General features: G+C 42.2%; 1 protein-coding gene across 2 annotated transcripts in view; it reads right to left on the bottom strand.

Annotated features, from left to right (window-relative positions):
* Nucleotides 1-1,037: 1,037 nt before the first annotated feature.
* LOC139563189 (CD276 antigen-like) overlaps nt 1,038-15,968 on the bottom strand; it is an 85,055-nt gene continuing 70,124 nt past the window's right edge. The window contains exons 7-8 of one of the 2 annotated variants that reach the window (XM_071381530.1): nt 14,420-14,457; nt 1,038-1,981 (exon numbers count right to left, since the gene is read on the bottom strand). In XM_071381530.1, the coding sequence (XP_071237631.1) occupies nt 14,444-14,457 (14 nt within the window). In that variant the 3' untranslated portion in view covers nt 1,038-1,981; nt 14,420-14,443. The remainder of the gene's footprint in view (nt 1,982-14,419; nt 14,458-15,968) is intronic. The other variant, XM_071381531.1, reaches the window with a different exon arrangement.

Consider the following 15,968-nt stretch of genomic DNA (forward strand, 5'->3'; position numbering starts at 1 on the left):
GTGACAGGACCAGTCATTGAGTCTGGTGTAGAGTTCATGCTCCATCTCAGCTTGATGGAATTGATGGGAGAAGGCCAAGCTTACAGACATTGAAGTCTGAAGACGTTTGTATGAAATATTTTTTTAAATGTATGAGTTTGGATTCAGTTTCCACTGTACGTTACTCATTCTAGCACAGTAATCCCCACATGCCATCTGCCCCCTATTCCTCACCTGTAAGATTTAGAACTCCTTGCAGACATCCTAAAGTTAGGGAGGCCAGGCAACATAGTATAGACTTTGAAGTAGAAACTGTTTCAAGCCTGGCATTTTCTTTCTTAAATCCCATGACATTTCCTCCCTGCTCCTGAATGGGAGAATGAGAGTGACACGGAGAGGGGGCAACCAAATAAACCCTTCCTAGGGGCCGAAGCCACTAATCTATAATTTAATTTCAAGCGGGTGTCTGGGCCATGAGGACACATGGCAAGGTCAAGGGCTACTGTACAGAGAGGGATCGAGAGCGAGAGATGTGGATTTGGAAGCACAGCCGTGGGTTTGATCAACAGCTTCATCCAGTTTAGAGGGAATAGTGATGGGCTTGGGGTGGGGGTTGAGGTGGGGTGGCTTCTCAGAGACAGCCAGCCTGTCTTTTACACCAACCCAACCGCAGCCACTTATTTCACACACGACAGTAACAAATACTCCTGGAGGAAATGCATTATTCAAAACAACTAAGATGTTTGTGATGAATAAGCATCTGCAAGTCCCTAAGAACGTGAGAGCGTAACTGGAAATTTAACACGTCTGGCTAGATCTGCATGTAAATGAAAGATTTGTATTACTTTTCACCATTATTCTTGTTTTCCTCATTATGTAGAGGAGTGTAGTCTGAGATAAATCAGCTCTAATGGAGAAGTGGAGGTATGAATTGTGAGCAGTGTGGCTAATCCCATGAGTAAGGAGATATGTGTAATAATAGAGTGGACCTTGTTCTCCATGAACACACATGCAGTGACCCTGGGAATGGACGCAATAATTACCAGTGACCGCTCGGGAACATTTTCACCATGTCTCTTTAATGCGAATCGGCACTGGGTTATTTTATGGACGGCTTTAGCATTAAACATTTATGGACGGCTTTAGCACATGGACATTTGGCACAAGGACTTGGCACAAGGACTCGAGTACCTGTATACTGTAACAGAACCTATACCCTCACCCACCCACCCTTCCACCCTCCATCTTGAATTCATAAAACATACTACCTTGGCAGTTAAGAGTAGCTGAGAAGAGTCCATGTTCATTAAAAACCTTACATATAAGGCTGCTGTCAGGTCAGTGAGAGAACCAGGGTGTATCCCATGCACCATTTGCAGTTTGTTCGAGCTTAGCTGGCATTCAATTTCAACTCCAAGTTATTGAATATACGAGAGCGGTAGACACTGACAGGTACAAGTTACTCCACGGGCAACCATTAATTAGTGAGTCAAGGAGTAAATGGAGAACTACACAGCTACACTCCATCTCTGGCAGGCAGACAGCTACGGAGACACCGATGGCAGCCTCAGCTGGGTCATCTCTTAAGCTGCTCACTTCCTATTAGAAATGAGATCCTGGGTCTCTCAAACTTCCTACCTCGATACACGGGGAGCCTGTCAAATCCAATGGCGTTCAAGTGGAGTTTCTCTCTAGCATATTGCATAGAAATTAATACGACTCCACATCAGCATTCATATACTGCAGCAGTCTTCGTTAACTGAAAGAGTAGCAGGGGAAGGGAAATGCATAGCGCTGTAATAGGATATGATGGGTTTATGTCTTTTTGAAACCCAGGAGGAAGTGGTCCTGTAGGGATGGGTATGATGGACTCATCATCAGCTCAGTAAGGACTGGACACTGTGTGGGTAGGAGACAGTGGAACCAGTCTCTCCGTCGTTGGATAGGTGTAGTGGGATTAAATACAAGACTCATCGCTGTCTCACCGTCTGCCTCCTCACTTCTGAAAAGAAAAAAAGATTGTGTTAGAGAGAGGGAGGTTATCAGACCAAAACCTTATGGGGAATTGTGCTATGGAGAAAAAACATTACAGAGACACTTTCTTATTCCAACAGGACAATATTACGGTTTGTTCCTTTTGATTAGACTGCAACATCTCAGTCTTTATCCAGTGGACCTGTTTTCCATATTACAGCTAACTCTTCTAAACTTTGAAGGAAGTCTGCCCACTCCGGTCCCAATAGACCCCTCCACACAACTGCTAATGCTACCACAGCAAATGAAACTGCTCTCCCTGAATAATTAAACTGGTTGGAAAATTAACTCAGACACACAGGGTTTAATGTCACACAAGAAGCTCTCCTAGTTTAAGATTTTAAAAAGCAATATAGCGTGGTATAACCGTAGAGGTTCAGGTAAAATATGTAATTATAGTGCATCACCCATAGCTACCTGAAACCTACTGCTCTGGACTTCCAATTGAAAAGAAAATATACAAAAAATATATATAATGTTTAAATTTTTCAGTAAAATAATAATTTAAAGCTGTACATGAAAGGAAATATATTAAAACACAAAGTTTGAGGTAGAGGAATACTTTATGCATTATGACATTTTGCAGTAGCCTACATGCTCTGTGTTCCAGAAAGGCTTCATCTCTACTTCCTGTCCAAGCCTGTCATGCTTATAAAGCTCCGTTTGATTCTGATCTGACTCGAAGGACTGAGATTGCAGACCGTCAGCAGATGCAATATTCTCTAGCGTGTGGTGAATACTGTCTTGGTCACTTTGGCTGCTGCCACTGTTTGGAAACCTCTCTATCACTTCTTAATCATTACATCTTGTCCCCTTACTGGATGGATCTGTGGCACGTGAGATACAGTTGAAGTCGGAAGTTTACATACACCTTAGCCAAATACATTTCAACTCCGTTTTTCACAATTCTTGACATTTAATCCTAGTAACAATTCCCTGTCTTAGGTCAATTAGAATCACCACTATTTTAAGAATGTGAAATGTCAGAATAATCGCAGAGAGAATGATTTATTTCAGCTTTTATTTCTTTCATCACATTCCCACTGGGTCAGAAGTTTACATACACTCAATTAGTATTTGGTAGCATTGTCTTTAAATTGCTTAACTTGGGTCAAACATTTCGAGTAGTCTTCCACAAGCTTCCCACAATAAGTTGGATGAATTTTGGCCGATTCCTCCTGCCAGAGCTGGTGTAACTGAGTCAGGTTTGTAGGCCTCCTTTCTCGCACACGTCTTTTCAGTTCTGCCAACAAATGTTCTATTGGATTTAGGTCAGGGCTTTGTGATGGCCACTCCAATACCTTGACTTTGTTGTCCTTAAGCCATTTTGCCACAACTTTGGAAGTATGCTTGGGGTCATTGTCCATTTGGAAGACCCATTTGATTTAACTTCTTGACTGATGTCTTGAGATGTTGCTTCAATATATCTACATAATTGTCCTTCCTCATGATTCCATCTATTTTGTGAAGTGCACCAGTCCCTCCTGCAGCAAAGCACCCCCACAACATAATGCTGCCACCCCCGTGCTTCACGGTTGGAATGGTGTTCTTTGGCTTGCAAGCCTTCCCCTTTTTCCTCCAAACATAACGATGGTCATTATGGCCAAACAGTTCTATTTTTGTTTCATCAGACCAGAGGACATTTCTCCAAAAAGTACAATCTTTGTCCCCATGTGCAGTTGCAAACCGTAATCTAGCTTTTTTTAATAGTAGTTTTGGAGCAGTGGCTTCTTCCTTGCTGAGCGGCCTTTCAGGTTATGTCGATATAGGACTCATTTTACTATGGATATAGATACTTTTGTACCTGTTTCCTCCAGCATCTTCACAAGGTCCTTTGCTGTTGTTCTGGGATTGATTTGCACTTTTCGCACCAAAGTACATTCATCTCTAGGAGACAGAATGAGTCTCCTTCCTGAGCGGTATGACGGCTGCGTGGTCCCATGGTGTTTATACTTGCATACTATTGTTTGTACGGACGAACGTCATACCTTCAGGCGTTTGGAAATTGCTCCCAAGGATGAACCAGACTTGTGGAGGTCTACCATTTTTTTTCCTGAGGTCTTGGCTGATTTCTTTTGATTTTCCCATGGTGTCAAGCAAAGAGGCACTGTGTTTGAAGGTAGGCCTTGAAATACATCCACAGGTACACCTCAAATGACGTCAATTCGCCTATCAGAAGCTTCGAAAGCCATGACATCATTTTCTGGAATTTTCCAAGCTGTTTAAAGTCACAGTCAACTTAGTGTATGTAAACTTCTGATCCACTGGAATTGTGATACAGTGAACTATAAGTGAAATAATCTGTCTGTAAACAATTGTTGGAAAAATGACTTGTGTCATGCACAAAGTAGATGTCCTAACCGACTTGCCAAAACTATAGTTTGTTAACAATACATGTGTGGAGTGGTTGAAAAACGAATTTTAATGACTCCAACCTAAGTGTATGGAAACTTCCGACTTCACAACTGTATCTCTATAAAGTGGAGAAACTGTAAATAAAACAACAGAGACAACTTGATGAATTATTTAAGTCAAAAGAAGTCTAACTGAGTCCTGACAGTTTCCTAGAGGTTTCTGTAAACTCGGTGGCTCTGGATATCCATATGTATCAAACAGAATCAATCCATTTGAAAAGTAACTCCAGTTCCCACTTTCCTAGCCTCCTCTCAGAGGGCAGTGCAGCTTGCCTCCTAATCCATCAAACAAATGAACACAACACAATATTTTCACACCTGCATGCTCTCATCGGATTCAAATCTACTTTTGGATATTCCCAATTTGGAAATGCATGATGTGTGTGTTCAAACAGGGGGTCATTCTAATTGAGTCCAGGACAGCAGCGTCCTGAAATGAATTTCAGAAATGAAAGACCACCCCAGACCTTTACCAAAGGCTATAGAGATTGTTTGGCTGTACAGTTGAAGTCGGAAGTTTACATACACCTTAGCCAAATACATTTAAACTCCGTTTTTCACAATTCCTGACATTTAATCCTAGTAAAAATTCCCCGTCTTAGGTCAGTTAGTATCACCACCTTATTTTAAGAATGTGAAATGTCAGAATAATAGTAGAGAATGATTTATTTCAGCTTTTATTTATTTCATCACATTCCCACTGGGTCAGAAGTTTACATACACTCAATTAGTATTTGGTAGCATTGTCATTAAATTGTTTAACTTGAGTCAAACGTTTCGGGTAGCCTTCCACAAGCTTCCCACAATAAGTTGAGTGAATTTTGGCCCATTCCTCCTGACAGAGCTGGTGTAACTGAGTCAGGTTTGTATGCCTCCTTGCTTGCACAAGCTTTTTCAGTTCTGCCAACAAATTTTTTATAGGATTGAGGTCAGGGCTTTGTGATGGCCACTCCAATACCTTGACTTTGCTGTCCTTAAGCCATTTTGCCACAACCTTGGAAGTATGCTTGGGGTCATTGTCCATTTGGAAGACCCATTTGGGACCAAGCTTTAACTTCCTAACTGATGTCTTGAGATGCCGCTTCAATATATACAGATAATTTTCCTGCTTCATGATGCCATCTATTTTGTGAAGCGCACTCGTCTCTCCTACAGCAAAGCACCCCCACAACATGATGCTGCCAGCCCTGTGCTTCACGGTTGGGATGGTGTTCTTCGGCTTGCAAGCCTCCCCCTTTTTCCTCCAAACATAACGATGGTCATTATGGCCAAAAAGTTCTATTTTTGTTTCATCAGACCAGAGGATATTTTTCCAAAAAGTACGATCTTTGTCCCATGTGCAGTTGTAAACCGTAGTCTGGCTTTTTTATGGCGGTTTTGGAGCAGTGGCTTCTTCCTTGCTGAGCGGCCTTTCAGGTTATGTCGATATAGGACTCATTTTGCTGTGGATATAGATAATTTTGTACCTGTTTCCTCCAGCATCTTCACAAGGTCCTTTGCTGTTGTTCTGGGATTGATTTGCACTTTTCGCACCAAAGTACATTCATCTCTAGGAGACAGAGCGCGTCTCCTCCCTGAGCGGTATGACGGCTGCGTGGTCCCATGGTGTTTATACTTGCGTACTATTGTTTGTACAGACGAAAGTGGTACCTTCGAGCGTTTGGAAATTGCTCCCAAGGATGAACCAGACTTGTGGAGGTCTACAATTGTTTTCCTGAGGTCTTGGCTGATTTCTTTTGATTTTCCCATCGTGTCAAGCAAAGAGGCACTGAGTTTGAAGGTAGGCCTTGAAATACATCCACAGGTACACCTCCAATTGACTCAAATTATGTCAATTAGCTTATCAGAAGCTTCTAAAGCCATGACATAATTTTCTGGAATTTTCCAAGCTGTTTAAAGTCACAGTCAACTTAGTGTATGTAAACTTCTGACCCACTGGAATTGTGATACAGTGAATTTTAAGTGAAGTAATCTGTCTGTAAACAATTGTTGGAAAAATGACTTATGTCATGCACAAAGTAGATGTCCTAACCGACTTGCTAAAACTATAGTTTGTTAACAAGAAATTAGTTTCAATGACTCAACCTAAGTGTATGTAAACTTCCGACTTCAACTGTATATGCGACACACACATACACAAAAAGAAACTCATATCTTCACGTCAGACTCCTGACTGAATAGACTGGGAAGTTAACACAGACGATCCAAACTTGGCTCTATCCATGAGCTCCAGCAGACAGACATCAGGAGGACAGAACCATCCCACTTCTTCTTAGCAGGTTGAGACGCTGCATGCTGACGGACAGTTTCATTTACAGCCAGTGCAGGGGATTGCACACTAATTTACCCAGGCTATAGGAGACTGTTCCTTTAAAGCAGCAGAGTGCCGGGTTCATTCTAATGAACCACTGTAAATCCACACTGCACTCATTTCAGTCCTCATTTGCATTGAAATGGAAGTGCCATATTTCATTCTCTTCCTTGGTAACCTTCCACCACTTATTTATATATTTGGAGAACCCTGTACAGGGAGCCACGGGCCGCTGTTTTCAGACATTGACGTAAATGACAACAATCTGAGTCATTATCAGAGAACAACTCCAGGTGGGGGATGCTGACATCAACACAGATGTTTCCAGAAGTCAATATGCAGCCTTTGCAGATTTGGAGAAAACTTAAAACTGACCAGGTAAGACAGGTTTCCCATAAGCCATTATGAAATACACAGAGTCCTTATAAAGATGCTCTACTTAATTTATTGAACACTTCATTTGTATAATTTGTCTAATTTGTATAAATGCATGTGGTATATGCATTGTAACATTGCTGGTGGCAAGCACACCATGATGAATTATTACAGACATGACAATGATAAATAATACTCGGAGAAAACCATTCCGTCATACCCTCTGAGACGTCACAGTCACAGCTTCAGTGACTGTCACCTCAATGCAGCGTCATACATCACACACACGCCAAATAAATGTCATCTGTACCTTTCCCCATATTTTTATTATGTGGTGTGATTTCCCCTCTCCAATTTCCTCCAAGCCCCCCCGGTGTTAATTATCAGGCTTCTTTCCCCTAGAGCAGCACAGAGCTGTGGAAGTGCATTAATCTTGATTCTCCACTCCAGTACAAAGCCTTGTTTGAAGAGACTCCTGTGGTAAGCCCCAAAGGCAAAGTGATTCAGAGTCAGAAGGAAAGAGGAGAGGGAGAAAAGAGTTGCAGATCGCTCTGTGTTTACACTGGGAAACCTGGCCGCCTGGCAAAGCAGCATGCAAACCATTCATCCCCTTCTTCCTCAGTGTTATAATCATCATCTGTATGATGAATATCAAGCTGTGCGTCTGTGATGACATCAGAAGGGACCATGGGCTATTATGATTTATTGATTTGGTCTGTGGTAGAGTAATGAGGTCACTTTCATGTCATCATCCCATTCCCACTCAGTGGACTGATGTCTGCTGAGTGGACCTGTCGGTGTTCTGGGGACTAACTAGGAGCTCTACAATTAAATGTGACCCCATTCTATGTTCCATATTTTCTCTCCATCCATGTAATTTAATGGTCTGCTCTAATTGCTGTAGTGTAATTACAAGGTTTTCAAAACATGTTCCTTCGTTAAAAATGTAGTATATAGTGAGCCTTGGATCCAGTGCAGCTAGTAATTGGTGGCGAATCAATGTTAGTGAATTCTTTAGACTACTATACTGTTCTGCTCTGCTGGTCTGCTGCTGGCTGGTCACTCTGCTCCCTCTCATCTAATCTGTCATCCACATCACTGCACAGATACAGACAGAGACAGCAGCACACTCTCAGACAGACACGTCTATCGCCCTCACCAAGGATTTTATCTTTAATTAACACAGGTCAATCCAGATATATCCGCCAACGGAAAGACAGAGATTGTATTATGATTTCCATGACAGGAAGTTGTTTTAAGCCTGTGTCGGTTGAATAATCATTAATTGCACTGTCATCACTGTGGCTGAGTGACAGAATTCATGAGAGCTCATTCATTTAAACAGTCACAGTGTCTAGGTTGAGGAAGGTGATCCTTTTGAAACTTCTAGAACTGGAATTCTGAGGGCTTTTAATGGCAAAAAATGTTATGCCCTTGATTTCTTGTAAATCGTTAGTCCTCAGTTCTAGAATAGTTTCTCATTATGAAATCTTGTTCTACAGCATTGAGGCACTAAGCCCAGGTTGTCAACACAGTGATACACATCTTTCAGCCCAGACGCCTTCCATTTGGAGCCATGTATTTTCTCCCTGAGATTCACATAAAAAGACATCTTAGGCTGCGCTTACACAGGCAACCCAATTCTGATCTTTTTTAACTAATTGGTATTTTGACCAATCAGATCAGCTCTGAAAAAGATCTGATGTGAAAAGATCTGATGTGATTGGTCAAAAGACCAATTAGTGAAAAAAATATAAGAATTGGGCTGACTGTGTAAACGCAGCCTTACCGTCTGCAAATCCAGCATATTTGTGCCTATTCCCATTTGGGTATGCTAACTTCTCTGTATTTACATTTCTGCCTTCTGTAATTCTCTTGATGTTCTCAACACACACCTTTCCTTCTTCTGACAATAGTTTAGCAGTATGTAATTAATTTAGCCAATTTAAAAGAACAGTGTTCCAACACAATTATACCAGCTCATATTTGAGATGACATTTGTAATAGGTGTAAACAAGTCTGAAGGTGTGTGCTACTGTGTACTGTATGCCAGTGGAGGCCTCTATAAAAGTCCCAACCCCAGTTGGACAACTCATGTGGCCAATGGGAGAAGAGACAAAAGTGCAGGCGCCAGGCTCCCGGCCCTCTGCCCCGGCGGGGTTGATGGAGGACGTGATGAATGCTCTGGAGGAGTGTCTCTCCATCCATGTAATGAAGGGGGATTGGACAGTCATGCCAGGCCAGGGGCATCATGACAGCAGCAGTGACCAAAGACCCTGAGCCAGGTATATTAAGTGTTGCTGACAGCCAGGTGACACCAGAGCTCTGTGTTGTGTTGACTGCACATGACTCAGTACCATGTCACCATGATGGAGTGGTAAACAGCCTTCAGGATCCATAGACCACCTGAGACGCTCTATACGTAATGTATATATGTGCCGCTGCATGCATACCACAGCCCACCGCACTGAACTGTCAAGGGGCCCCAAGGCAGTGGGTTGTAGGGAGGGAGGAGGGAAGGTGGGTGGTCTCCATGCTGTGTATTACATACCCAGGCTCTCATCTGCATTATGAGTAATCTATGCTAGTTAATTGAGCCCAGAGGCAGTTGGCTTCAATGAAGCCTCCTGTATTTTTATGGTGCAAAATAGAAGAAAAATAGCTCTCAGAGGAGCGGGGCTCTCTGTCGAGAGGCAAACAGAGCAGAACTCCTGCCGTGTTCATTAGCTGTCATTGATCAGTGATTCAGTCCCCACACTCCCGCTGCACACTGATATTACGAGTTTCTTGTCATGAAAATCGTTATTAAGGTAAAAAACAAACAAGTGCAGCCAGCCCAGCAACTTTGGTCCTTATATTATATTTTTCACTGCACTATTCTGATGCGTATGGCTCCGCGCCAAACCTCTCCAAGCAAAGCTACAAAATACTATGCAGTCAGTGATATTCTGAGCAGCAAAACTATCCATCCTAGACCATCCTCCAATATCAATATGATGCAGTTTTTTCCCCCATCTCTTTATTGGCTTTCCCTCATCATCCAGTAGCTGGTGCTTCTGTACAGTACAGTATTATATGGTTGCAGACTCATTATCCTGATAAATGGCTGACACAATAAGCTAAATAACGCACATAGCCAACACCTCCCGGGAGAGCTCTAGCCCAGCGTAAGTGTCCTGTCTGACATCATCAACATCAGACGAGCCTCGCCGCGGCGCTGAGACAACAGTAACCTGAGGGGCCGCATCGCCGCCTGGCACATGCCCTCTCCCCAGACACACCCAAAGGTCCCACCGACACGCCAGGCGAAGCTTATTCCTCACCTCACGCCAGCTCTCTTGCTCTCGGTCTCTCTCTCTCTCTCTCTCCATCGCTCTCTCTCTCAACGACGAGCCACGGCACAGCAGTTATACCTTAAATGCTCTAGGAACCATTTCCCATTTTTATATCTCACTTCATTTCTTCTCCTAGTTATTTCTTCCTCATTCTTATAAAAAAGAGAAGAGTGGGGCTCCTCAAAGTGATGTGCTGTCTCTGCTCGCTAAAACAGGACAGAGACAGAATAAGCCCTTCGGCCAACACTGTAAAACATAACAATGAGATAGATTCTTAGAATGACAGTCCAGAGTTTAAGTGGATATACAGGGGAAAATTCAAATCAATATTTTAGAGCTCTAGTAGAAAAGAGGGTGGAGAGGGCCATTATCTAGAGCTAATTGTACCTATAGGGCCTGTCCTATTAGACGTATTAATATCTACTCTCTCATTGGAATTCATTTGTGGTACTGGCTGTTGCTGGATGACTAGGCCATATCTGTCTCTCTGCCTCTCCTCTCTCACATTCACACAGGATTTCCTTTATTCTCTTTGTGTCTGGCCTTGACAATGCATCCTCCTTCCATTGGCAGATATAATATCAGGCATGTGTGCTGCAGCTCGCAGTACAATGGGATTCTGAGGTTCTCTTTGCATGACTCATTTGGAGTAATATGTCCTCCTGATTAACGTGGATCATTAAATTGTGTCAAACGTACACGTTTACACTGCATATCTCACCATGCTATAGCCGATAACAAACGCAATCGAGCTGTCTATTAGCCTTTCAGGTAAAAGCCTACTGGCAGACAAGGTGAGAGTCCTCCACTATGAATGACACTTCCCTCAAGGACACACAGTCCTCTGTGAGGAATTACATGAGATGCTTCACCATTGTTCAATGTTTCAGCGAGCACTCACTACGGCTAATTACTAACCATGGCAACAGCTCTGGATGTGAACACAGTATGGACACGCAAGGTGAGTGAATTGCATACCCAGTGGCCTGCAGTTGTTGTATGAAATATAAGAATAGAAAATAATAATGAATCACATATAAACAAATATATCAAGAAGGTAAAAGGTTTTACCGAAAACAAAATGTCCAATGACACTAAAACAAGATAATCAGATGCACTGAACTTCCGTTATTAAATAAGATATGCTGCACTCTGCATAAATGAGGTAATCGATACAAAAATGGCCACAGAAATATTAAAATAATTGATCAGTGGTGATTCAGCAGGAGAATATGGTTTACAGGGTATTGACCTGTGACAGTGTTAGGACTGAATGTGAAGGTCAGGGCGTAGTAATGTCAGATAACCTCACAGACAGTGGCTCAAATGGCACCCTATTCCCTATATAGTGCACTACTTTTGAGCAGGGCTTATTGGATTCTATAGGAAATAGGGTGCCATTTTGGACCCAGACAGTGACTCTTGGTGCCTCTACTTTATTTGGGGTAGTTAGAGGAAATGAGTTCCTCCACCCTCTATCATCATGGTTGACCATCTCAGCAAATTATATTTTTATGACTTAATCCAATCACTGTACAATAAAAACATACTGTGACCGTATATAGACGCACAATAAAGATATTGATATCACTGTCTTGACACCAAATAACTTTGCTTTGCGTTATTACAGCAAGAGAAACATCTGTATAATTTGCATAGTAACATAATATGTGTGAGTTGACAAAGTGTGGTGGTGAAATGCAGTGTCAGCTCCTTCACTCCAGCTGGCCCTCGTGATTATTCTCCAAATGTGATGAGTATAATTATAGGGAAACTATCCCATCCTCTTATTAACAGATCCATGTCTTGAACCCCTAAACCTGCCCTATGAAATCCAGCTATTTTATGGATGGAAGGAAAATAAAGAGGAGGCTCCCACACTGCATTCATTGCTTCCTTTAATGTGACAGGTTCAATCTTAGTCAGGTCAAAATTGATGGAAAGCTTCTGAAACGCCTCTAAAAATATCCACGAGCAATATCAAACATGCTCGTCATAATGAAAGAGGAAAATATAGATTTCACAGAAAAAGCTGTGGTGACAAAAATGTGCTTGGCCTTCACGGCTTTAACCTCCCTCTGTCAGCTAGTGAAGCTTTCCTAAAATAGCCACAACACAGTTCCCAACCTGGGCTTCCTGGCCTGGGCAGTCCTTTCACCCAGGCCTAGGCAGGAAGGGTAGGACCAGGGGAGTGAGGTGGAGCCTGACACAGCCTCCCAATGCTTGGCCTGCCGATGGGCCAGCCCATCCCTCTCTCCAGACAGGCAGCAGACCAGGGGCCACAAAGGCCAGGCTCCAGTCACTGGGTGATGGATGAGGCCTCACAGTCTGCCACTGCATTACTGCTGCTGTCTGTGCATGGTCCATCTGACCCTCACTACAGAGAGACAGACAGACAGATAGATAGATAGACAGAGAGTATACTGCACTGGGCTGTTCTGTTCTGGGAGAGGGAACACACCACACCATCCAGACACTCCATAAGTCTCTCTAGACAGTGCCGTTACACAGCTGCATGGTAGGCAACCATACTGTACATCCTCTTCAGATAGCAAGCTGAATACTAGAGACTGAACGTCAGAGACATTTCTCCAATATTTAGATAGCTAGCTATTAGTGGCTTGCTTTTTGAGGAGTGTGTATGGCTACATGGCAGGCAGGGTTGGGTAGGTTACTTTCTAAATGTAATCTGTTACAGTTACTATTTACTTGTCCAAAATGATAATCAGTAAAGTACATTTTGGATTACCCAAACTCAGTAGTATAATCTGATTACTTTCAGTTACTTTTGGATTACTTTCCCCTTAAGATACATTACAAGAAGGCAAACAGGATCCATCAAATGCATTTGGTGTGTACTCATAGTGGTCTCTGACTTGTGGTCATAGAAAAAACTTAAACTTGCGTATTTTCTCAATGCTGAATTGAATGTCATAAAACAGAAAGGTGTCATAATGAAAAAGATAAAATTCTCGCAAACATCCTTTCTAGATTTTAACATAATCCAATAAGTAATCATCTAGTTTTTCAAAAGTATCTGTAATCTGATTACTGTTTAGAGTTTTTTTTATTAAAATGTAATCAGATTACATGTAACTGATTACATGTAATCATCAGTTACTCCTCAACCCTGAAGGTAGTGTACTGTAGGTCGGTGGGCTGAGCCGACAAGCATCATCCCTCTAAATGATTTATGCAGTCAAATTCCTCTCTTTTTTTTTTTACATGCTAAATAAATACCGTGAGCAAAAGATTGGCATAGTCAAATCAACTAAAGGGAGCAAATACACTGTAAGAAACAGATTATAAATAGAGTGACTTGTTGAGGTGACGGAGACTATTATCAACACCTATGTGTCTGTCTGGCTGGGAGAGAGAGAGAGAGAACGAGCGAGAGAGAGAACGAGAGAGAGAAAGTTGATGCTTCTCACTTTACAACCAGCCTGTCTTTTTTTAACCTCCTCCTGTATTCTTGTGTCACTCCCACAGAGACACACAAACACACCTGGTGCTGGCAGCTTAATGAGTCATCGCTCCAATGATTAAAGGTCTAATGCGGCCGTTTTTTTATCTCAATATCAAATCATAACATGCTGTAATTGAGGAAAATCATGTGTTTGACGGCACCGGGCCTTTAACATTAATTGGGCTTTAAGGGGGGTTAGGAAGGAGCTGGAATATTCAAAACCCACTTCTAATGACATTGCACAGAAATACATTTGTCATAGCAACCAATGACCCAAGACATTCCCAAATTTCTGATTGTCCTTCACAGAATGAATGCAGCCTGAGGCTCATTACAGAAGCAGTTACCCACAGCCTCTGCAGACCTTGGGGCCTCAAGAGCACTTACTGCCTCCTGAAAATGAAATGTGAAGACAACATGACATGACAAACACAAACGCACCCACACGGACAGGCACACAAACACATGAAGGATGTGTAATGATGTCATATTATGTAAATCTTACCTGTGTTCTATTGGCTTTAGCTTTTCAGGGGGTCATGGCTGAAAGACAGAACAACAGAGGAATATGAGCTTCGTAATGCTAGTAAGACAATTAGAATCATAGAACAATACAACATTGTCCAGTAGAACTGTTGGCTATTTGCAGCTGAAAGTGGTTCCCAGTAGCATGAGATGTGAACATGTATGTAGCCAGCCTTCATACCATCTTTGTAATCTGCGTGTAGGGCTGTTGCGGTGACTGTATTACCGCCACACACGAGCCATGTGACCGTTGAGTCACAGTAATCTCCTTTTATGCACTCTTGACATGCATTAGTAGTACCCAACTCACTAAAGACCATCAGGTCACTAATGGCCTGGTACTCAGGGCTCTATTGTCCCTCTAACCACTCTGACATTAATGCAAATGAAATAGAAAATCCCATCAAACACATCATCAAACAGTATGTGTTTTTAAAACTCACCCAACTATGATGATCAATTTGAAGAAAGAAGTTCAACAACAGGTTGAAACTGAGTGTAAAACATGGTCATTGTGGATGTTGTTTCAAAGCCTGACACAATTAAATGGGCAGTGCTTTGTAAGGTGATAATTCATTCAAAACACCAATATGCATATTCAAGTTTATGCATACGCATTGGCCTGTGAGCCCAACACCACCCCCCCTAAAAAAACGAAACTAAAACAATGATTTGCCGTTTCTAGTAATCACCTTTGAGAGTGGACTGCATTATTATGCACACTGGATGGACTGTTTACCTTATGCTACACTCCAAACTTTCTATCCATGAGTCTAGGAGAGAACTTATAGGCCTATGCAATGCGGTAAATTGATTGTGCATGGGCCGCTAAGCCTTCAATTAACAGTGAATTTGGATTTGATTTTGAATAGCCTAGAAATAGGGCCTTTTTTATATTTTCATAATTAAGAGGCTGACACATTACCTTTAGCTACAGCATATCTCACCACCGTGCATCCCCCCCCCCCCCTCCTCTCTCTTTCATTACTTACACGCAGAGAGAGGAGCTGTCAACAGTTTAATGAAATAGGTTTCGGTGTGAATACATGTTACTCTCGATGTTCCTGATCAGATTTCACTAGGTATCCCAAATGAAGCACTGGGTAGCTGTAGTAACAGGGTTGGAGAGCCCATGGCATACAGAGTTTGGGTGGAATATCACCTGTCGCGCAGCGAGAGGCTGCATGCTCCTCAAACAGTGATTGATGCATGGAGTGGAATAACCAGAGTAGCCTGAAAAACGAACCAGCAGGAAAGCGGCCTCCATTCACTATTAGAGAGCATATGGATGACCTGTCTTTTTCCCTCTGTCCCTGTTCCTACCCATTTAATAATGGGCCTTTCTAAATCAAAACAAATGTTACATATTAGTAAAGACAAGATTAAATTGAGAATAGTGAACAGCATGTGAAGCCTGAGGAAAAGAACATAGTGCAATATTTCTTTTACTACTTTCACAAACATCAATAGCCTATAGTTGTCACGTTCCTGACCTTATTTCCTTTGTTTTAGTCTTTGTTTAGTTGGTC

Source organism: Salvelinus alpinus, chromosome 33 (assembly GCF_045679555.1).
Source record: "Salvelinus alpinus chromosome 33, SLU_Salpinus.1, whole genome shotgun sequence".
Lineage (NCBI taxonomy): Eukaryota > Metazoa > Chordata > Actinopteri > Salmoniformes > Salmonidae > Salvelinus > Salvelinus alpinus.